Source organism: Cydia amplana, chromosome 10, assembly GCF_948474715.1.
Source record: "Cydia amplana chromosome 10, ilCydAmpl1.1, whole genome shotgun sequence".
Taxonomy (NCBI): domain Eukaryota; kingdom Metazoa; phylum Arthropoda; class Insecta; order Lepidoptera; family Tortricidae; genus Cydia; species Cydia amplana.
This window is the reverse complement of record NC_086078.1, coordinates 1788832-1814690: the sequence shown is the minus strand read 5'-3', so window position 1 is coordinate 1814690 and position 25859 is coordinate 1788832. Positions and strand designations below refer to the sequence as shown.

Genomic DNA, 25859 nt, shown 5'->3' with positions numbered 1-25859 from the left:
TTGTGTGTTGTGTAGTCATTGTGCTGCGGTTTGCGGCGCTTAACGTTGGCGGTTTTGTTCACGGTACAGGTCTGTGCTTTACGCTAGATGGAGCATATGACGTATTCATAACTTTTTTTCGCCTATATGTGTCACACTAACACACAGGCTTTCTCTAATTATACTATGACTATTATTTGTCTTTGTAATTTTCCATTTTTTTCTGGATTGTTTTTTTTGTATGTCATTGTTGTACTTTGAATATCTTGTGTGTATTGTGGCAAACAAATAAATGGATTATCTATCTATGTATCTACAATTCTGAAACAATTGTTTTAAGCACACAGCGGTCGCGGAACATTCTTTTTCCGCTTGCGTGGAAAATCAAAACCGCAAAGTGGCACATTCAGCGACTATGTTGACCCATGTAAAAAAACTCGAGTGCGAGATAGATATTATGTTTTATGACGCGGGATCTAGTAAGAGGTAATCTATATTTCAGGGATATGTGTAATTGTGTATTTAGTGGTGAATTCTCAAAGTTAGCTCGTTAGAGGTATATTTTGACGTTTTATTTCCTGTTCGTGTGTTATTCTGGTGAAAATTATGTCGTTAATGTAGGGTCGACTCACTAAAAGACGATGTTTTAGGCCTTGGGGCTTTGTCATATGTCAATGATACGCAGTTCACTTCAAAATGATAAAATATATTATTACGAAATGCGTTCCCACGTTTACGCAAAGTAAAAGCGGGATATAAACCTTATTATGACATACGTTATTGGTTACTGTACCACCTTATTGAAAACCGACATTTGCTAAAAACGGTAATAAATTAATTAACCGCAGTTAATAACCTCTTTCTATTCAAAAATTGCAACAGACAACGCCGTATTTCAACGTCAAATAAATGATTATTTAAAACCGCACCCATACCATAAAGGGGCTATTCTCAAACTGAAGAGTTTTCGCTTAAAGTCACTTGAGACGAGACGAAAGATACAGGGCATAGTAAAAATAAAACAGTATACTCAGTTAGCTCCTGAAACATAACTTTCCTGAGGACGCCTTGGTTAAATAACAAATTAAGTGCTTCACTGCGCATAGACAACAATATAAGTTGAAATTACCGATTTGCGCGACAATACAAACAATTGAATTCGTTTTCTAATTGCTATCACGTCTGTTATGTGCTTAACTGCTTATGTGTGAATGGGCAGAGATATCTTGTAGGTATATGTGCCCGATATACTGGCCTAAGTACTATGGCGTCTTGCCAATGTGAAAGGTAAAACAAAGATGCGACCAATTTACTAAAAATATCCTTAAATTATGCCGACTTAACTTTGACAACCTTGACAAACTGTAAAACTGCCATCTTTTTGTTCAAAGAGTAGCTACTTTGCCGCTTCCACTATGTTCCGGACAGACAGATGCCGCGGGCGGTGAACTCTCCCAAGATGAGACTTGCACCTGCACTGCCCTTTTATAAAAGCATTTTCGCTACAAAAATGAAAAAGCATGCATAAAATGAACACCTAATGCAAATTCTTTGATGAAATGCCAACAATTTCGGTGTACTGCCTTTTGAATTACAAATTAAAGTAGTCGCGAGTGAACTTGATTATGCATCTCGTGAAATTCACAGCTCAATTTTGTTGCAATTTAAAATGCAAAGTTTTTTTAATATGTTTAAAAAGACAGTATAGTGTGTTTCAAAACAGGCATATACAAACGCGTCAATTCTGACAAACTGCCTACATATTTCCCTTACACTAAGAGAAGTGACCAAGTAAACACATCACGCACGCTTTTATATCATTTAATAGGAAAATAAAACACTTTCGCCCCAAATGTCGTGTCAGCGATAACGGTCTAAATATAACATTATTCATTCTGAATGCTTTTTAGTGAATGAAACGATCAACTCCTTCAATTCCATTCAGTGGCCGGCTCATTAGAGGCGCGATAAGAGCTGGCGATAATTGTCGCTCATTTACGAATGTCGTCGAGTTACGAACGGTTATGGAATAGGCCCCTGAGTTAATTAGAGTTTTTAATTTAAATCATGATAAACATTAGTATTGTATAAAAGTGGAGTGGAAAGCTTTTTAAAGAGGTTTTTAGGAAATTAGTTCTGCTATTTCTTGAATAGGTAATTTGTAAACTTGCTTTAAATACTCGACAAGTCGTAAATGTCGTAATCTCGTTACGACTATAAAATTTGTCCAGTTATAGCATAAGAAGTTTACAGATTGGGTCAAAGATATCTATTAGAAAACTATCTGACAGAATTATGCTGCCTTTCACTGAGGCGGAGATGAGTGCAGTTGAAAGGTACAGTCGTCATCACATATATCGGAGCGGCTAAGGCTCTCGCAAATATCTGAACACGCCTCTATTGTCAGGGCGTTACAGTGCGTGTTCAGGTATTGTGAACACCTTGGCCGCTCCGATATATCTGATGGCGACTGTACGTGCCAACCAATAGCATTGGTTGTAATCCAGTGGAGTGAAGAAGAGATGTTGGTATTGGTTGCTTCAATGCTATTGGTTGATTCCCGCACGTCTCTTCTTATCACCGTGTCAGTGAAAAGCGTTCAGCTCATCGCGCCAGATGAAGGGAAAACATTTAAAATTCGGTCTGAGCCAATAGTGCGAGAGAGACGTTATATGATTATTCCACGGGTATGCTACGGCACAAAGACTGCGCCAAGCGAGACATGCACTCCTTCAACATCCCGGTTCATAAATGGGAGGAGCTTGCCGAGGACAGAGACAAGTGGCGCACACTGGTGTTTGACGGGCGTAAAATTCACGACGACGCTTGGTTTGAGACACTCGCAAGTAAGCGAGCCAAGCGTCATCAGCCCGACACCTGTTCGCCACGGGTAAATTACACCGTTTGCCGCTCCCGTATTGGCTTACATAGCCACGAAAAACGTTCTCGTCCTACCTGACACTGTTTCAACAGTCTGTAATAGACTTTAAGGCCAGTGATAATGTCCTGTACGTATGCACTAGTAGTAGTTGTAACACATATGCTAGGGTACTCACACCTCGATGGCCTTGTTCCAATTGATGACGTATCCGCTCAGCGCGAACGTCTCTATGTTGACCACGTGCACGTTGCCGCGCTCCGTGCCTACGTGCACCCATTTCGACTGCAGCGGTAAGTGCAGACACGTGATTCTGCAACAAATATATAATCAGATTAGATTCATTGATCCGCTATTGAAATAAGAATAAGAATAAATTTATTCATACGAGTAATAACTAAGAAATACATGCACAAAAGTTGTCCGGTAAGCCGAAAACTAGGCTGAGCCTGTATCTTGGGACTCACAAAAAAGAGTAAGTAACAGATGGGACATTGGATAAAATAAAGAAATACAATAAAATAAACATGAAGTTTTAGAAATAAGTATCACAATGTACGGAAATCACACAGTATGCTAAATTCATAAATGAAGTTCAATTTTATATGTGTGTGAGTGTGTGTGTGTGTGTGTGTGTGTTCTTGTAAAGTTTCATGAATAGGTAAGGGGGTATATCTGTTTTAATTGCTAGTATACGCATTAGGATAATCATTGGGAAAGTATTTTCAACAGTGTTTTTCAATGTATTGGTTGTAAACCGTTACCCCGGGGTAGCTTGTATAACTCTGAATTCCCCAACGCTTAATGTTTTTATATAACACCTGTCTTCTCTTACTTACTCAGCGTAGACGGGCTCTAAACATCATTATAGGTACTATCAGGAAATAATAACATAAGTCTACACAGCCAGCTCCGTTCAATACAGTTTCCCATGATTCCCATGAAACCTGGTTAAGATTCAGTACAGTTTATTATTCAAAATGCACGAGAGGAGTAACACCCGGGTGCATACAAAATATCGGAATTTGAATACCGGAGCCTCGTCTAGCAGCAAGCATTTGAGAACGCCTTCTAACATTTTATACCAAGAAAATATTATTTAACACAGAGACCTACTTGAAATGACCATGCACGTTCGCAGTGCATTTTCTTTCTACAGCATTTATTCTATTAATTCAGTGCTAAATTAATTTTATATTTTATTTTCTACTCTATTAGAATCAGAATACGTCTAGTGGTATTTTTTTTTTTTTCAATTTTTCTAACTCTTTCATGCTGTAAGTACGTTATTATTATGAGATTTTTTTCGTAACCCCCATTCTGCCTTCAGGAGTATCTAACCCTTTTTTAACTGACCGAGCATTAGCGAAGGTCTCCGTTTCAGCTTGGGCAAAAGTGCTTTCGTATGTCCGGACGCTCTCCTCTACAGGACGCAATTCTCAACCGATTCTCGTGAAATTTTGTGAGCAGGTTCGATGATTGAATAGAATTTGTTTGTCGATTCAGTTTATGGATTTTTTTCAAAATGGAGGACCGTTACTCAGTTTTGAGTTATGTTCGCGAGGACTACCCCACCGTTTACAACCCATACATTGAAAAACACTGTTGAAACTATTTTCCCAATCATAATTTCAGCAACTTAAAATGCACATTTAACATAACTATGTCTGTGCATAAATAACTCTGCGTACAGCTTACAATAAAACACCGAAACGTAACCCAGGAGGGATTACGGCTCTGTACGTATGCCCAAATACACCAATATTAATCCGATATTCCATGCAATATTCCAGGGATATAGGGATATTTACACTTATTGATAATTCACAAAGATTCAGTAGAGCGGAACGAGCGAAGCATTTGCTTTCTGACTGTCAGCCATATTCGAACTTTTAAGATTCATCAAATATTAGATATCGCAACGATATGGATCGGATATGTCTTCTTCAAACAAAAACGTCAATTTTGACACTTGTTTGACACTGACATATGCGATTCATATCATTTATATATATAAATAATATTTGACGTATCTTAAAGTTCGAATATGGCTGTGTGTCTGAGCGGAGTACGATTTTCGAGTGGATACGGATTTTTAAAAACACGAGAGTTCCTGCCGTATTCGAACTTCAAGAGAACAAGAGACGACACGTACTAGATCCATTCTAGATACATTATAGTTTCGATTTCAACTAGTTCTCTTTTGCAGCGCAATTCGGGCAACCAATGTCACTTTTACGATAGATCGTGTTAGATATCTATTAGATATGAATTAGATCTCTAAGTAATATCTTGCGGAAATCGTTGAAGAGTATCTCCAGAATCGCGGAAATATCAAATTTGACAGGTTAGATCTTAAACATATCGTTATCGTATTCTGGCGATGTCTAAAAGATATCTAACATATGTCTATTACAAAATCCGAATCGGGCCGTTCGTGTCTTATACCGGTTTTCTCCACATTGACCTTATTATAGTATCGATTAGCATTTTCTATCAACGATTATCACCAGGACTGGTTCGCTACTAGGAGGTGGTCGGAAAGCTTTCTGAATAGCCTATAGGATGATTGACGTTGCCGTCCGTCCGGTCTACCATTTCCCGCCGTGGCTAACCAACGCATTGTCCCTTCATTCACAAACGAATCTGAACCTTATCGGTGAAACTTTAACGTCTAGTTTTATTCGCGCGAGCGGCGGAAAACTGTTTCAAACTATCAACCGTATTGCTTACATCTCTAGGCTTACATTCTAATGTAAACCTTGTAGCGGCATACAGAAAGCTCATTTTCAATCGCTGGGCAGCAGAGAGCACGTTTCACGCTATCACCTTCGTCGCTACCCGCATTGTAATCTAAACCTTATTGTTTCAACTTTATAGTCCATTCTGAAACTAACTTTATCAGAGATCTATCTCTGCATATGTTTGAAACGCAACCGTATTGCGTCTATCCAAAGTCTCATTTCGATTTGAAAAAATAGGATATTCAGCTCCATTTAAATATGAGCTCTTTTGATCTGACTTAGGGTTTGTTTTGGCGTGATTTGTGGTAATATTGGCAAAGAATGGAGTTTGTGCGGAGCTCACAGATACAATGGGTTTAGAGAAACAAAAGCCACCGCCGACACGGCTTTGATGCCCGGCGGAGGCTTTTACAATATCATTCATTGTTCATTATACCGCGGTATTACTTGATATTAAAGGAATATTGGGTTTTGCTTTGTGTATTTTTAGTAATTTAATTAATAAACAAATGCAAACTTATGTTTAATTAATGTGTAACCTCATCATGAGCTTACATATAATATTTACATCTCTGTTTAGCCCTATATGGTTGACTGGTAGAGAATGTATTAAGGCATTAAGTCCGCCATTTGTAGTTTTTTTTTATTTATTTGCAAAAAAGTTTAAATAAATAGTCATGAATATGGCCTATTGTTGGGCTAGGTCTCTTTTTATGTACAAGGAAATCGAGCTATAGCTTTTGCCCCCAAACTGGCATAGTGCGGGTTGGGGCTTTTTTGCAGGTGTCAGTAAACGTGATTCCAATTTATGTTACATATACCTACTTACTTATATTATTGTATATGACATACATTTACATTATTTACCAGTAGTAGCTGCTGTCTTTTCTATTATGCATTTAACATTTTTTGTTGAAAGCAAGTGACAGGAAAAAACTATAGCGTAGCACGCTATGCAGCTACGCGGCTACGCCAGGAGCGTCTGTAGAGGGTGCTACGATGAACAAAATGGAGGCGTATGTAGCCAGTAACGCTTTAAAATTTGAACAGTAACATATCGGTAACAATTTGATTTCAATATCACTGCGTCGCGCTCAAATTTATTGTACAGTCGCCTGCAATAATATGTTACTCTTCGAAGTCGGCAAAAATATGTGACACGCTCTTATGGCTCTACAAATAAGACCGTGTCAGATATTTTTGCGGCCTTCGTAGTGTAACATATTATTGCAGGTGACTGTACTAGCGACCCGCCCCGACTTCGCACAGGTTAACAAATTATACATAAACCTTCCACTTGAATCACTCTATCTATTAAAAAAAGCGCATCAAAATCCGTTGCGTAGTTTTAAAGATTTAAGCATACATAGGGACAGACAGACAGCGGGAAGCGACTTTGTTTTATACTATGTATAGTTATGCTTACCATAATTATCATGTTCCATAGCACACATACTCGTAGCATGATTTAAATATGACAATGTTGTCAGCAATATAACAACAAATACAAGGACACATCTTCCTAAATACCCTCTCATCTACTCCAATAACTACTACTCTAGAGTAACACCAATATGAATACACAAAGCACCATATCCAATGCACAAGAATAACTACCTAGGTACCTACTCTAAGAGAACAACCAAAGACACATGTAAGAGAAATGTATGTAGAAAGTATGTTTCAACATGTATAGTATTTTAGTTGGAAATGGGAGTCGTGATGTTGTGATTTGTGTAGTAGAACATATTTTGTCATTACATTTTGAACTCTAAATAAATGGAAACAGCATCGTATTTCATTCGCAATTTAGTAAATTAGAGTTCATTCAATACGCAACGCGCTCAGACGCTTCGATTAGGACAAACTGAATTATTCATCTAAATTCTGAGCTCGCAACACAATTCGAATGCCAAGGTCTCCTAATCTCCTTATGAATGTCACATGCGATCAAAGGAAATTAAGAAATTTGGCGGAAAAGTAGGCAAAAAATCGGAATAGAATATTGAACAACGCGTTAAAAGAAGCTTGCATTGGTCGAATTTAAACTGTTGTGAGACATACTAACATTGAATAATTTTACGGTTTATGTTTCGGTGACCTGCTCTCCGAAACATGTCGCGCGAGTGACTTAAAACAAGTGAGTGAAACCGTAAAATTATTCAAAGCCTGCATTGGGTTAATTTTTGAATGTGCACAGAAATTGTGCTTTATCTTTGTTGTGATAAGACTATAATTATGTCTTGTCAGGCTTACTAATCGATTGGTAGGACTAGGGTCAGTTGCTGGTAATTTTATGAAAGCCAACTTAACTCAATTTAAACAACGTTTTGCCTATATCCATTTATGTACATTTTCCAATAGTAGTGTACTAAAATGAAAAATAATATTTGCTACTGCCTCGGTTTTGAAAATAATACGTAATTTATGAAATTGATTACTTAAAAAGGATAGGTACTAGGATTTAACAGTTCACAGCTAATACAGAAAAATCACAGCAAATACATGTAGCCATCAAGAAAATAGAGCAAAATTTATCTTACATCCATATGTACCAACAACTGTAGCTATAGGTAGGTATTATTACTTATCTAAGATCACGCATCAATTCTAACGGTCCACAAATCAACCGAATGAACGGCCAATTGTCATGATTAACACGATTAGCGGCACGCAGATTGGCCGGATTACCGGACATTGTATGTAGTTGCATATACTTAATGTATTAATTACAAGAACATGGGTCGATGAATTATCGAAACGCATACTAAATACATTCATGCACAAATCAGATTACCGCATTTGAATGCATGCGTAACATTTTGGCATGTAAAACATTTGAATATAATATCAACTTTCATCTACGAGTATTATCAACGGTGCACCTAATATACCGTTGCATCACATTTAATGTTGGCCCATCTTGTCAAAATGTACGCGACTTTGCGGCAAGAAATGCTAGTGTAGTGTACTGTCCAAATAAAAGAGAAAATGAAATACAAAAGAACCACTTAAAAAAAATGGCGGATTTTTTGAGGATTATACATTGAGGTAATCCCTTATAAATCAATAAATATAGCCGGTCAAACAGCTTTGTCGGTAGAAAAAGGCGCGAAATTCAAATTTTCTATGGGAAGATAACCCTTTGCGCCTACCTTTTTTAAATTTGCCGATTTTTCTACTGACGGAAATGGCTTGACACACTATAGAACGGAAATACGTCCTCGATCCATCGCCCAGTCTCAAGCACAGGGTAAGTCGTCGATAAATCGTCCGACCAGACGTCACGATTAATCGCGACCTATAATCGCACATCCGGTCGCTGGTACCGGCCCGATTATTAACTGTGACGGAGCGTTATCTGTCCCGGTACCGATTAATGGGCACAATATTGAATGCCGGGTCATGTATAGATTGAGATCTAATTTGTCCTGTCCGTGGTGGATATTACATTACAACATTAAATAGACCCGATTTTGATAAGGGTCAGGTCAAATACATAAGGGCCGCTAATATACAATATTGCGTTGAAGGCAATTACTCCAGTCATTTTACTGTCAGCGTATACTAGTCACGTATTTTCAAATCATTTCTTAGTAGGTACTCGAATGAGCATCTTATTTAATAGCTACTTATTACTATTGGAATAGAAAAAATCGGCCCAATTTCTCACAGGGAGGGGATGTTACATGGAGCGATTTTTTTTACATTTCAACTAAATTTATCTGTGTTTAAAACAAGCCAAGACGGCATTCATGGATGCTAAATTCATTGTCAGCAAATTAGTATTAAGTATTTATGTAAATTCCCACTAAATATTCTGGATTATAACGCGTCGTTTGCATTCGGGCCCGCTTCAATTAATCGAGGCCTGAACCATTTGTAATACAATTATTGTTATTGCTAAGCCGTTAGTGGTTGTACATATTTGATGAAGGGTCTTCAATACCTGTCCACTGTTTCTTGTAACTATTTAGAATATAAGAAAATTTTAAAGAGAAAAGTCTTATCGTATTTAAGATGGATTAGCGAAAGAAAAAAAACGTTACTCTTATAAAATCTTACAAAAAAATAAAATTGTATAAGTAATAAAAAAAACAAAAATTAACTTTTTAACGCTACCTACTTCCTAAAACATTTATCAATAATATACGAAAACCTTGAAAACCGAACGTTACAAGGACCCATTACCTATCGTAAAATTGTCTGGAAGAGATCGCGTTTTAGCGACAACGTGTGATCATGATCATATATTCGTTAGATCTCGAAAATGACTCTTAAACATAGTTAACGTGCTTCGATGACGCATTTCTGATGTTATGTGAAAACTACTACAGCATTTCATATTTTCGAAAATTCAAAACACTAAAAAAATATAGTTAACTAACCTATTAAAAAGTTATTTTGTGGGCCGCTCCAAATCCGCTCAGGCATTCTCTCGAATCGTTTAAGCTCAAATTACCGGGTACCTTTTCCCCGTCGAGCCCACAAACGGTCGGTCCCTAGACAGATGATACCTCAAGTCCTCGGGGTGTAATGGTATCGACCGCCCACTTCAATGTTTCCAAACTATTTTAGCTTTGTCCGCAGTTTGGGAACCTTTGATATCAATGGCGGTTAGAAGCCGCTACAGGCCTTTGCTTGGATGGAATGAGAAATAGTCTTAATAACTTTTGACTTCAAATGTCTCGGAGGGTTCTTTGGCGTAACTTCGAAAGCTGGGCAATTTGAAAAGCGCAAATATCTATTTAGGTATTAAAATATCTACCTACTGTTGTAACAGTAAGCAAGATGACCCACCTTGATAAGTGTTGTTGGCGAAGTGTTTCTAGTTAAGTAGATATTAAAAAGAATTCGGCACAGTCTCCGTTTTAAAGTAATTAACACTAGTAAAACTATTAAAATTGAAAGTGTATAAGAACAAATACCCAAACAGAATGTAAAACTATCTGGATATTCTTCCTTATTGGAAATTGATTATGTCAGTTGGGTCATAAAGAGAAATCGAAATATATATGTACATCAAAATAGGCTTAAGGGTTTAGGCAGAACCAAAGAGTAAAGTAAGTATATAGGTAAAGAGAGCCCTCTTGAAGCATTTTATGGAAACTCGTTTGAAAGAGCCATCTCTGAACCTCCGCCGATACTAAGTATGTTTGTGTGCGTGCACAACTACATATGCATCCATACGTGTACTTTCGTTCCACATAATATTAGGTCTACTCGGGCGGTTTACAAGTCCATTTTTTGTTTGGTTTCTTGTAACAAAAACCTTTAATTATTTACAAGAAATCAAACAACAAATGTACTTGTAAACCGCCCAAGTAGACCTAACATTATGTGGAAAAGGTTAATGTTATCAATAATGGAATAAAGAAAAAAACAGAATATTAAATTCAATATGTTTATTGCATACATGTTTTACATCACATTATCGCTAGGAAAGTACAATTTTAGGTAAACAATAGAAAAGAAAGCGAGTGTGGTGAAAAAGCATTCACACACAAGAAAATACATGATTAAGAAAATATGATTAATTTACTACGCACAATACAAGCACATAGTCTAGGCATTGTAGCAGATTTATCGATAGTGGCGTGCCTTATCAAAAGTAGGTACTTATTAGATACCTACCACGAAATAAATTTACTCTAAAATAGCGTCCATATTGCACAAAATAACACAGAACTCAACGCACTTTCTGGAGGTTTTCACAACAGGGCATGGCAGGGCAGGGCAGGCATGTGTTTTCATTCGGGCTATAATCTAATTTCCTCCAGCACCATAACCAAACCATAACGAAGAAAATGGCTCAACCATCACTAAAATATTTTTAATTTACGCTCTTCCAGTGACAGCTAAAAAATTGCATGTCTTGGCCATATACCTAGAATTATATACTTAGATGAGCTATACGCGTGCGCCCGTGAGGGACAGAACATACGTGATGCGACCAAATTAAAAACACTTTTTGACGTTCCTGACAACCTACCAAACATAACCTACGTAATTTGGTCGGGTTATTTCAAAAGCGCTTTCTCTGCTACTCCATACTAAAAGTTCTATAAGTGCATCTCGTTCGGTCAACTGGCTCCTCGCCCATTTCATCTATATAATTATGATTGTACCTCTATGGTCTTGGCGGTTATGCAAGTGTTGCCAGCATAAACAAACAGCATAATTAAATCACATTTTAACAAAACTCTTATTTTTTCGCAAAATTAATTGAAAATTATAATAATTAAAAATATTAATTCGTGCTTATTTTAATTTTAATATTAATGCCACCAAAATTATATGAATTTTATAGTGACATCTGGTGACGTAGTTTGTGTAATCGGAAGTCAACTTTACGCAATAGTATGTTCTCGGGAGCAAAATATAGAAATCGCCTGCATCTTTACTGACGTTAACTACATTCCTAGTGTCCCCCCCCTGGGCAGAACTCACGGCATAACACAGACTAACGAATGTCATAACTAAGAATCATAACAACGGTACGAGTAGATGGCTATAATGGCGTTATGGCAATTTGTTACACTTAAGATACTGAATCGTGCTACGCATCTTAAATTAAACTAAATTCTTATGCAACTTCAGAACACAAATGAATAATTCTTATTACGTTTAACCCTTACGGCACGTGCACGAAAATTTCGGTTGCTTTAATTTAAGGTGCAATACTTGGCAGTAGGCAAAATTGGGCACATTAAGGTACGCATTTTAAATTAAGCCAAAGAGAATAGATAGTAAGAGGGGTCCTGTCATAGTAAATTTTGTGGTCACAGTAAATTTAAACTCAAAATGAAAATGTATAAAACTATCAAAAAATTTTAATATATGGATAAATTATTTTATTATTTTTATATCATTTTGACCCATGTTCCTTTACTGATACCTATGTGTTGAAATTGTTAAATATTAAACGGTGTCGTCAACGCTATCTACACGAGTATAGGCCAAAGGTATATGCTCCATCTATCCGAGAATGACTTTTTCTTGATTTCCGAGGCACGTTTTTCCTTAGACTTAGGGTCCGATTCGGATTTTGAACTAGACATCTATTAGACATCACCAGGATACGATAACGATAATTTTAAGATCTAGCCTGTCAAATTTGACATTTCCGTGATTCTGGAGATATTCTTGAACGATTTCCACAAGATATTATTACGATATTTTAACGTAAAAGTGACATTTTTGCCCGAATTGAGCTGCAAAAGAGAACTAGCTGAAATGTAAACTACAACGTATCTAGTACATATCGTATCGTTCTCTAGTCTGGAACGGATCTTGTTTTCCGAATACCGCGGTTTATTCGTCTTATACGGAGTTACATATCTTTGATTAAGCCAATCCAAATTTCTGCACGTTCCGTTAAGGTTATTTTGCACTTAACAAAAGCTTCACCACGAATAAATAAGTGTAAGCATTCTCCATTCTATCACGAGGCGAAATTAGATGACGAATTTGATTAAATCACGAGCCATGACGGGAGCTCTTGTTTTCCTCATAATTAATTCTACGGTGTACTGTCCCTGTCTGAAAAGAGGGGAATGAGCGAGATGAGCGAGGCTTAGGGTTACCCTTTGTCAGTAGTTTGCAGATCGCTGGATATCACTAGATGGAGCAATGTTGACAAGCGCTGAACATCCATGGTTAGCTTAAATGATTTATATTAACAGGATGTGATTTATACATGAGGAATACTATTATACTGCTCATAAATCATTCAGTTCAGAAGGACAAAGATACAGTATTTTGGGATTCACTAATTTTTACGATATTTAGCATCTGCAAGTTCCTAACTTTGCTGGATATTGTTATTTACATGTAACTTGGATTGGCGTAGAAGGAAGATATCATAATTTGTCTGCAAGTATTCAATTTTAGTAAAGTGGTTTACACGTCAAATCATACAAAGGTTCCCTGGAAGAGATCGGTTATAGCTTGCAGCGATAAGACCGCCGGTTGCTACCTTTATTTGCATTGTAAATCAGATTCCATTGTAAAACATCAACTCATACAACTCATGTTTTTTTATAAAAGCAATTGTTATTCATAAAATACATTATATTCATTTATAAGCTACGGATATGGTAAAGTTATTGCGTAACAAACTATCCTCTGATAATTATCAGGAAAAATATCGGGACATGCCCCTAGCCAGTATGTGATCCAAGTAGAATGTAAGAACTTCTTTGCTTTATTTGTCAACAATAATTTATTTGCCTCAAATTGCAGCCTCCAATAGGTGGTAATCTCTGCCTGTTAATGATCACGTTCCTACAATGGAGCTGATTCCGTCTATTCGTTGTTTACGTCTTTGTCGCAACGTTTCGTGGAGAATTCACGAGCGCTTGAGAGCTTTTCAAAGGGTTCCATGCTCGAGGGGATTATATGGTTCTTTTAACGATTTAAATGACTATGGAGGATCAAAGCTTTATACAACAGTAGGTAACTAATAGGGTATTTGACTGTATATCAAATAAATTATTTCACATCATGCATGAAATAAAGCTCCAGATAAGTAATTAATAGAAAAACATACATAGTTATTTTAAAACACAAGTTCTATTTCATACATCGGATCTGGGGGCACGGCCGTGCCCCCGCCAAGACGAGACAAAGGGCAAAAGGCAGTGCATATCTTTTCTCAGCACGTTTCGTCGTATTTTTGAACCCTTAGAAATATACGACGTGTCGGAAGCCGCGGTGTTACTCGAAGGAAATGTAAAACGTAGGTGAGTTGGCCGTGACGTCATTGTGTAATGTTTCATATAAATTGCATATTAGCAAATCGTTTTGACAGTTCCAAAAAAGAAACTGATTTGACTAGTAGGAGAATACCCTAATGGGTTTACCTTTTTGGAGAATCATGATATTCATGAGTTTACTTATTATGTCATCACATGATACGCTCTAAAAATAATATGTAAGGTCAACCGAGGTAAATGCGTCACTTGAGGTAAAATGCATCTTGTAAAGATTTCTTCTAAACGGAACATTTTAGAACTATTATAGCTGTCTGCATTAAAGTTCAGTGACCCCACTTCAAACAGAGGGGGTTGCAATAGTTCTAAAATGTTCCGTTAAGAAGAAATCTTTAAAAGACGCATTTACCTCAAGTGACGCATTTACTTCGGTTGACCTTAGTACATAGTAGGTACGTTCATTTGCCCCGGATATTATACCAGACTAAAAAAACGTATTCGTATTTTACTAAAAACAAAAAATAAGTCTTCGACATGACATCCCTTTCACGTGTACATACGAGGGGTGTTCAAAATATTCTCGGTATGAGAATGAAAACAAACAAGTACGAAAAGTTTGATATTTTTATTTTTCAATATACTCCCCCCCTATGTTCATACACTTAAAAGATCGATCAATTATTTTTTTTAATCCTGCATAAAAATATTTTTTATCTTTGGTGTAAAAATGCTCCTCCACTGCCGCCTTCAATGCTTCATCATCGGAAAATTTATTTCCACGCAGATCCTTTTTAAGATTGGGGAACAAAAAGAAGTCGCTGGGGGCTAAGTCCGGACTATACGGTGGGTGAGTAACAGTTTCAAACCCACATTCAACAATAGCTGCCTTGGCAATATGAGCAGTATGGACGGGGGCGTTGTCATGCAGAAGCATAACACCTTTGGTTAACTTTCCTCGCCTCTTTTCTTTGATTGCATCCTTTAATTGACGTAGAATGTTAGCGTAGTACTGTCCTGTGATATTTACACCTTTTTCTTTATAATCGATCAGTAATACTCCTTCACAATCCCAAAATATCGTGGCCATGACCTTGCCAGCTGAAGGGATGACCTTGAACTTCTTGGGATGAGCTGAACCCTTAATGTGCCACTGCATGGACTCTTGTTTACTCTCTGGGTCATAATGATGAACCCAGGTTTCATCTCCAGTAACTATTCTTTGCAGCACCTCATCAGGATTTTCACCGCACAGGTCAATAAAATCGGAACAACAAGCTACACGCATGTCTTTTTGAAGCCGAGTCAGCATTCGCGGAACCCATCTTGCACTTACTTTTGACATATTAAGATGGTCATGGATAATATCATGTACGGTACCAATAGAGAGATTGGTTACTTGTGCTATAGATTTTACCTTCACTCGACCATCTTCCAATATAAGTTTTTCCACTTTATCAATATTTTCTTGTGAAGTAGCTACTACAGGCCGGCCAGGTCTAGGGTCGTCTTCAACACTCTCCCTTCCACGTTTAAACTCGCTTGACCACTTTTGAATGGTAGATAAAGAAGGAGCAGACTCACGGTAAACACAATCCATTTCCTCTTTTATGGTTTTTTGATTTTTACCCTGTTTTGTCAAGAATTTTATCACGCATCGATGTTCTAATTTAGTTAACATTGTCAATTCCCACATGATGTTCATGTTTGTTCAGCAATTGCAGAAAAACAAAAGAACATCTCGGTTCGAATTATACTTTTTTTTAATGTCAATGAATAAACCTTAGCGGCCAGTAACGAAAGAAATTTTAGAAGAGGTTGTAAGATATCAATACCGAGAATATTTTGAACGCCCCTCGTAATAGGGCACATTTTATATGAGTTTCCGATATTGCCATCAAACTGGAGCTCCTCTTTCACTGGAAGTATTTTTCTCGAACAACCATTTTATAAAAAGGATATCAAAGACGTTGCGCATGGAATTTAAGCAGAATTGCATTTATCTGTCATCGCTTTCCATTACGTGAGTTGTGTTTCCAGTTTGTAATAAACAAATAAATAAAAACACATAATTAAAATACATAGTTACGAGTTTACGAGAACCTATATATATTTATTATGCACTTCTATTGACCAAAGTATAACAGCAACTTCCTGAACCGAATGAACTATTTATCAAGAAGATTTCAATGTGATGTTAGGACCCTTTTCGTGCTGATTTTTTAGTAGGTTATTCTTTCAAAATAACCACCTGGTGGCAAACCTGTTAAGTGATTTCAGACTCCATGATACTTCAGATACTTGTATCTCACCTCTCTCTCTGGAACTTGAGGCTCTGCACCCGCTGGGGGCTCTTCTGTCTAAACGTCCACAGGTGGAGCTGGTCGTCAGCAGTAGCGGTGACCAGCGCGCCATCGTTGACGAGGAACTGCGCTCGGACCACGGCCTCTGAAGCCTATAGGTAAGGTTATTACCCTGAAAAGAGGTTATACTCGTATCTCACCTCTCTCTCTGGAACTTGAGGCTCTGCACTCGCTGGGGGCTCTTCTGTCTAAACGTCCACAGGTGGAGCTGGTCGTCAGCTGTGGCGGTGACCAGCGCGCCCTCGTTGACGAGGAACTGCGCGCGGACCACGGCCTCGCCGGCCTCATGTCGCGCGTGCGCGTCGACGCCGGGGCCGCCTAGACTGAGGGACGGTTCAGGAAATTTTTGGCTTCAAGTATTAGTAACACATCAATATAACGCATATATTATTAATAATGACACAAAATTAGAAGCGACCAATTTTACGAAGGTTACCTAAAAAAATTGTAAGCATATATATAGGTAAATGCGCAGAGATAATTTAACCTTTTGAACTCCTATTAAAAACATCAATGTCAATGTGATCAAGCGCATGTTAAATTATGAAGGTTACATTGACATAATATCATTTGAAATGTTCTTGGCGCTGTTGCCATGCCTATACCAAGCCTGTACCTATGCGAAGACTTGAACCAATTTTCTTGGCGTCCAAAGGGTTAAACATTCAAAAAGGGATAAATGTGCGCATATAAATAATACTTTTTGCAATTATACGAGATGAGTTTTCTTTCAGAAAGATAAAAGCATACTAAAAGCGCCTCTAAGTTAAGATTAGGTAAACAGCTACTCTCTTCATATCTGAAAACGCAAATTCAACAGAAAACAAACAGTCTACATTGAGGATGAGGCAGAATTCAATCACATTTGTAAGCGTAACAATACGGAGCTGTTTGCACGTGCCGTTCCATTTCTACTGCTCGCACAAAGAATCTTCTATCTCCCAACATCGCATTGTCGTAAAACCAGTCTAAAAATCTAAGGGATACGATTCTTATTTCATAAAAAGGGAACAATTAGATAGACGCTTGCGAAAGTTAGCGCTACAGTTCCCGCGGCAGCTCGCCCCAGTTTAAAAAGACGTAAGTAGTGAGACAAGAATGGTTTAAATGCTCTTTTGGTCGGAGAAGTATAGTAGCAAACGGAGTTCCATTAAGGTAATGCAACTAGTGGCTGACGTAGGAGGAAGGCTGTGTAAACCAATACGGCAATACGCTAAATGTTAACTGAGGTTAATTTTAGCAGATACAATTTTGGTTTTTGGGTGCGTTCTAAAAAAATATGTGTATGTTTTTCCTCGTGCCTCGTAGCTGGCACGGGCCAGGTAGGTAATATTTAACGAGACTAGGGGTACAAAACAGAATAACCGTTTTCTGCCTTATTAAATTAGATACATAAAAAGCGGTCTGAGAAATTAATTACCTACCAGCAAGCTGGAAATCGTTTTAATACCTTCATTTCACACCTCCTGGGATTGCGCAAGCTTGATTTTTTAAACGAATTTCAGCCTGCCGGAAATTAATTATTCGAAAAAATCTAATTAGATTGGCCTGTTAGGAAACTCGCAACTGGCGCAATAAAGTGCACATTCGACTAACTATTACATATTTAGTTGTGCGTAATAACTAATAGAGTCTGTGCGGAAAGAGAAGAGTCGTGGAATATATTGGGCCCCATACATTCCACGACTCTTCTCTTTCCGCACAGACTCTCTAGACTAATGGAGCCTTAGTATCCGGAATTTACTATGCTTTTTCTTACTTATTATGAGCTCCGCGTATGACAAAAATAAACTATAACCAGGCATATCATTATGTAGAACATCAAAATTTTCCAAACCTTTTCTCAACATACTTTGACTTGACTTGATGTCAACAAATGCTGTTTTGATAATAGAGGTATAAGCTGTTTAGTTTGACTTACCGAAATCTACCATCTTCCATAGAATAAAAGTAAGCGTTATATAGGAATGTAAACTTGCACAAATCCACATAACTTTAACATACGCTAAAAGTTACGAAGAAGCGATGTCAATTCAACAATAAATTCCCGTCTGATATCTAAAGAGTCGTGCGGAAAGCAAATTGTCGCTATCGGATGGCGCAAACTGTCGTCAATCGAACATTGCAGCTGATAAGCAGTGGCGTGGGTTGGCGTAAGTTGGCGTCAATTGGCGCGACGTGGCGTTATCAGAGGTGTCGGGAGGATTGGCGTTCGCTTGGAATTGATCAGTATCAGGTCTGCAACGTGCTGGCAATTCAGTTTGTTGATACGTTCAGAGTGGCTGTTTCTGATCAGATGTTGCTAAGAGTTATTTTAATATTCGACATGCTGAAATGACAGTGCGATTTTGTATGTACCTAGTTTATCCAAAATATTTTAATTTGAGTACATAATTGGTACAAAAGGATGATAGTAAATGTACGTAACGAACTGTAATTTTAGTGCATAGGTATATCTGGTGAAAACATGATTCAGGTGGACGAAGTCTTTACTGCTGACTATATATTATACGGGCTTAGACCTAATTTTGACATCACTACGCTCCTAATTATGTACCTATTGACTTTAAGCGAGTTGTGCTGCTAACGTCAAAATAAGATCGTCAAATTCGAACAGACTCAACAAGTCATGCCTCCTACCCTACCCCATCTTGACTCATTCTGTGCTTAAAAGAAATTGCAATATCCGTTAAATTCTACTAATTTAGTAGTTAGGATAAAAAAACATATGTAAGCAACGTCTGTTACAAGCATGCCTTGTTTGCCTGTAATTGGGTGAATACTTTAGCAATATTATTTTATAACTTGTTATTTATAAGTATTTTTGGTATTGCACCTGTTGGCGAACCTAATAAATAAATAAAAAAATTCGTTAAAATCAAATAGAGTTACCGCCCGCGGCCGAGAAAAGCATTACCCCCAATATTCGTTACAGAAACGCAATACGTCCCGAATTTCAGTCCCATGCAGTCCCGGGAAAATCAAACACGGAGATGCAAACTAGGTACAGTAGTGTGTGTTTGTTTGTTTGTATACAGCGGTCTCGAACTAACACAGGTAAGTAATTGCTGCATGCTGAGGAACTTCGGTATGGGACTGAATTAGTACCTAATGTATTTAGTTTCCACGTTTAATTGTATTGTAAAGCAAGTTAATACGGAGCATTCTACGGAGATTTTATTAATGTTGATTCCGCAATATTTCAAAAGTGAGAAACCTATTCCTTTAGCAACCAAATTAGCCTTCAGCTTTAAGTTAACGCTAGCTTTATGTTAGTCATTGTTTCAAGGCTATTTTAAATCAGTGAAACGTACAGTTTTTTTTCAGAAACAGTCTTTTACAAAAAGAGTAAATACCTATTTACATAGTTTTTTATGTTTAGACCTAAAGTGTCATTAATATATTTGAATTTTACAATGAAAAACCGCGAGTAACTAATTCATAAATTACACTAATTGTAAGATCAACAATAAGTGATGCTTATCCTTTGTATGGATAACAGTAATATATACAATACATATTGTACCTAATTAATAAGTGAGTAAAAATTTTTTTGTGAAATTTCCCTTTTCATAGCGACTATTCGTTCGCTACTCACAGAATGTTTAATTCACAAGGCTCCAGGATTGCCGAATTTCTTTATTAAATACAAAAAATACGTTACAATAAGTTTCACTCAAGGCGTCTTCGGTCGCTGGTCTATACGCAGCATTAAATTCTCGCAGTGTGCCAGCGCCGAAATCGCTTGTTATTCCAACCAACAGCGTTTTCGCTCGCCGTTCTATACCCAGCGTTAAATCCTGACGCAGCACTGAATCAGAGAACTGCAGACGTCCGCAGGGTGCGGATATCTCGACGCTTGCCGTTTCTATTGCATGTATGCAATGCATCCTATCAGGATTGCGGTGAACAATCTCGTTTGTGTATGATTGCACGGCGTGCACGTCGTGCGGTTGCCGGAGGCGATGTCTTATATGATTTGAGATTTACAGGCATAACACGATTTATTGATGTGGTCGATAAATCGCCAATAGAATTTCTTCCGTGGCAATCCGATTTAAGGTTCAAATTAGATTTGACTGTCGGGAAATTTGACTTGTCAAATAAATCATCAAAGCTGGAGTAATAAAATTAGAATATATTTGGATTTTTGGGAAAATCTTGTAGATTGGTGTGGCCTGGAAAAGGGTTAAATCTATGATAAGGCATCAAGCATCATACAACTTTAAAAACCTTCATATGATATTGGCAAGTCATAAAATAGACCAGGCGATATTCGAACATATAATTTTTGAATAGAAAACGAAGATTTTTAAAGCACTGGAACAGATATTGGAAATATTTAGAATAAAACCGTATTACTGCGAAATGTGTACCTTCGTACTAGTTTACCAACAAATGTCAGTTTCGTAGAACTGATCGTACTAAAACTACAGGCGTTTGCAATCTATGAAAAAGTGATAATTAGAGTAGGTAATACGTACCTACTTGCAATTTGCATGTGCAAAGGGTAGGTACATTTTTCCGGGTATGAAATGAAACCCAAACATCGTTATAAACTTGTATAATATTTCATTATCTTCGATGTTACAAAAATACAACGTAAATTGTTAGGACTCATTAGCATACTGGATTTACACTTAGCAACTTGACACATTGTAAATTAGCAAGCGAGGACCACAAGCCTAATCCTATGCAACATAAAACGTGTACTAAATTGAATCTTAAAGCGTAATTGTTAGAGTTCCTTTTTAAACGTTTGTTGTTAAAGGTTACACGGGTGACAGCCTGTAATTAAGGGCGTTTAGTAAACTTAGAGGTGAAGAGAAAATTGCGACGTATTTTAAATAAGTCTATTAAAATAGGGCGTCTATTCAGGAATCGCAAGTCATATAGGTATAGTAATAATGTTATATTAATAAAACTTGGTATACTTTCTCTTTCTAAAGTTCTAAACAACACAATGTTAAGGCGACCAATGGGGACAAACGGTAATCAACGGCTTGTTAGATTTGACTGACCTTTATGAGTAACGCCACGTTTGTTAACTCTATAATCTTGTTTGGATAACATTCAGATAGTTAAAGGAAACACCATCCACACTTACATACACATTGGAATATATCTATACTTGTACTTTTACTTGTAGTTCAATATCGTTTAACTAATAAATATAATATGCACAATGGATATACGATTTTATACAGCCCACTAAAGATGTTAAATGTTAGAATGTTAGAATCTTTAGATGTTAGAATTTGAACTGAATAGTAAAAGGTTGAACAAAGAGGCATTACAACTCTCTTCGGATCGTACAACTTAGGTACTAATTAGTTCATTTCGAAACGAATACCTACAGAAGTATGCCAACTTTGCCCAGTTTTGCAGTTTCGTAGCAACAAAGTGAATTCGGTATTTTACGAGAAGAATGGAAGCTACGATATCATTTTGCATTGTTAATGTTGATAGAATAGTTAAATGAGTTGGTATTCGTTACAAGAAGAATCGGTTTCGAGTTGAAAAGTGAAAACTAGATAAGTATTGCGAGTATTTAATTAATTTATAGTATGGGAATATTAAAACAAAAGAGGGAGAAGAAAGCTTAGACGACGCTATAGGTAATAAACTAATCACCGAAGGTAAAACCACAGTTGCCTAGCCAAGTGACATCCGTTTTAAGTTTAATAAATGAAAAAAAAAAGAACAGACACCCAAAACTTAAATAATGTATGGAAATTAATTAAAATGTAAATAATGAATGGAAGCGAAGACGTGAATTTTCGCCGCTACAGTCATTGCCCGTTGCCGTCATTGGTATTGATACTTAACTGCGTGTTGAAATTGCGGGCCATAGTTGTAGTACTGGACTATCATTTATAAATGCAAACCACCGACTACTTAAATCAACTCACACATTAAACTTTAGATTAAATTAGAAATCTCGAGCAAACCTTTCATCGGCAAACGTTTCAATATTAGTTTGATGAAAACCAACTGCAAGGTTCTATTGGTTTAAAACTGGAATTAATTTCCAGCGTTCGCAAATACACCTAACCGAGTATAATTTCACTAACTTTGCTCTCAAGCTTTTTTGCTTTTAAAAGTATACAGGGTGGAAAATTTCTAGAGTCTGACCTGAAAGGATAGTGTTATCTAAGATCTACAATCGAGTTATTATAATCGTGAAGCTGGGTTAAAAAGTAAAACAAAATCATTAAAATGGAATATTTTTATATCAGTGACAAGTTGACAACCCTACCACTACAAAGTTATTTACATTTTAAAAATAAAGTACGTAGCCTAAAGTGTAGGCCCTAAACAATTCTTCGTTTGCATAAAAGTCCCTAATTCTGTTCCACCCGATATAATATATTTTCACTTGCATGAAGTTTTACGAACAATTTATTTTTCAACTTCGCAATGTCACTGTGTAATGCAGAAAGACTTTTAATTAAAACGTTTTGTTTTTGTTAACTTTATTGTTTCCGTTTTTGTTTCTTGTTTAAAGTACTTTAAATTAAGTCCTTACTTACGAGTACTTATACATCGTTAAATCAATAATTATTTTTTATGGCAATCATTATTTTACTTCACTGTGAAATAAACTTTATTAAGTAACAAAAACGTATATTTCCCAGGGTATTTGGAAGTAACTTTAGTACTGGTTAGGAAAAATGCAATGAGTAGCTACTACGTACAGTCGTTGTTAATTAATACAAAAATACACATTTTTTGCCTTATCACAATGGGGAGTGGTCCATAATACTTCGGCAAATTGGAATTCACGTCTACCTAATACTTACTGTTCAAGCTATCATACCAACTTAGTATAAATTATAGCATTTGCAATTTAAAATAAGAGTATCTAGTAAAAATATTTTCAAATTAAGATCTAAGTTATACCGTTAAGACAAAATATACCGAAACAATCTCCACAACTAAAGTTACTGTATAAATTTAAATTCCTGCTCAGTTTCAAAATAAATATAGACAAAGTTTATAATACTCAAAGCCAACAAGGGCACGCTGCAAACTTGTCGTAAGACATGTAATCAGAGGAATCGAGGCGGCGTCTACACAGAAAGTTTCTTCGTTGTAGAAAGTGTAAAAAGTATTTGTAAAACAAGAATTCTTGCGGATTAAGATATTTCTTGGGTATATTACAAATTTGTTTGCGGTTTGTGAATGAAAATTTTGTTTGTATTGGGTTTGGTATGTTATCTAAACTCATTTTCACATGACATGTGCCAAAAACATATCAATAATTGCTTTTGTCATTTTGTTTATCTATTTGGTCTAGATGACGACGTATATTATCCACATATAGACGATGGAATTCTACCAAGATGCTACTGTTCAAACCTACCGGGCCAAAGTCAAGCATTAGTATTTGTTTCAAACTGCTACTTTTTTAATTACACAAACGGGTCTACCGCGATATAGTTTCATTGTTTTTACTTTAAGCCCCCGCGCGGTAGACCCGTTTGTGTAATTAAATATGTGTACAAAATGCGACAGTTGATAGTGCTGTTTTTTTACTTTATCACGCTTCATCACTAGAAGAAGCCAGTTGCTTCTGGTGAACATATATACTGCTTTTAGGAACACAATGTTTTTTTTTTTACATTTAAATAAGCTTCGTGACACAACTTCGACAAACAATTACGTATACTTATTATTATTATATTAATTAGCCAAACCAACGCATTTGAACTCTATAACGCCAACGTTAAAAGCAAAACGAATGAGTTGTGGCAGTAGAGATATTAAATAATAGTGCTAATGGATTTAACGACCTAGACCGCAAATTCGGCTAATGTAACTGGGAAATTCAGATTTATGTCCATTATGTAAAATAGTGTTGCCATTATTCAGAACGGGAACCAACGTGCGTCCATTACGGATGGAGATTGCCTTGGCCTTTTTTATTAGTGTAGTCACAAAATACTAGCTTCATAGAATTGGCAACACTTATACAGTGGAGTGAGAAGTCTAATTTGTAGTTGCCTCAGCAAAAGCTAATAAACACGCGAATCACTTCAGCTGAGGTAGAAATCATGATAGATGCTCCATCCAACATTTTTGTTATATATCGTGGTGAAAATTGACCAACAGGTTAAATAAAAGCCACTGGCTTGCCATCCGTATGAACAATGTGGGTATTGTATATTTAGGACACTTAACAGAAAGTAGCTGTCGACGGTCCTTCGCTCATTTAAACGTCCGTTAATATATTTTTGGTACCTGTATATTTTGTTTCGTTAGGTTGTCTGGAAGAGATCGCTCTTTAGCGATAAGACCGCCTGTTGTTTACCTCTGTCTTCATGTATTATTTGTGTTTCCATGTACATTTATTCTGAGGTTGTGCAATAAAGAGGATTTGTATTGTATTGTATGTTTTTCAATTATTCTCCACTACTGGTTACCTTCAGCATGACTCGTGTAAGGTACACACCCTGTGTCGATTGAGTCGGGACGTTGTTCGTGTTCCTTTACCATCGCTCATTCCTTTTGCGTCCTCCGAGTCGGAACGGAATTCAGTGTAGCGAGTTAAAAGGCGCTTTCAAGTCCCAGTCGCGCGGATTCCTTCCGATTTGTAGCAAATATCAATATCGAGGAACTGTTGACCCATTTACGAAGAAGAGCTAATATCCGTTGCAGATAAAGTATCAACAATTGATTTCCTTGCGTCTTTAACAATTTGTGTTTGATGTGTCTTTAGTTTATTGTTTTCTCGTTAGTTTCTCGAAATCAAGGATACATCGTTCTTCGGTCATTTATTCAATTAAAGTAGTGTCTAGTTTAGGTAAATTGCATTGCAAAAGTAAATGCAGTTGACTGTTCGTAATGTAAATACGTAGGTGCGAACTTGCATGGAGAAATTATGAATGAATTCGTTGATAAAGTCGCCATGCACTCTTAGGGCTGATGGTACACGTCGTGTCGTATCAACTAGAGTCAGACCGAGAAAAGTCTGCAGCGATTTTGATAGCCCACGCAGTGCAACTGTCATTTTTTTTTATAAATAAAATTAATAAGTTCATTTTAAACGTCAGACTTCTATGAATTTATGACGTGTAAATAACACTTGCACTGCATGGGCTATCAAAATCGCTGCAGACTTTTCTTGGTCTAACTCTATCAAGCTACCAAGCGGAAGGCAGAGGATATACATACATGGAAA

At 36.9% G+C, this 25859-nt stretch overlaps 1 protein-coding gene across 1 annotated transcript in view; it reads right to left on the bottom strand.

Annotated features, from left to right (window-relative positions):
* Positions 1-25859, bottom strand: part of LOC134651660 (syntaxin-binding protein 5-like) — a 376139-nt gene that overhangs the window by 68414 nt on the left and 281866 nt on the right. The window contains exons 3-4 of the mRNA XM_063506759.1: positions 16816-16998; positions 3036-3170 (exon numbers count right to left, since the gene is read on the bottom strand). Coding sequence (XP_063362829.1) covers positions 3036-3170; positions 16816-16998 — 318 coding nt within the window. The remainder of the gene's footprint in view (positions 1-3035; positions 3171-16815; positions 16999-25859) is intronic.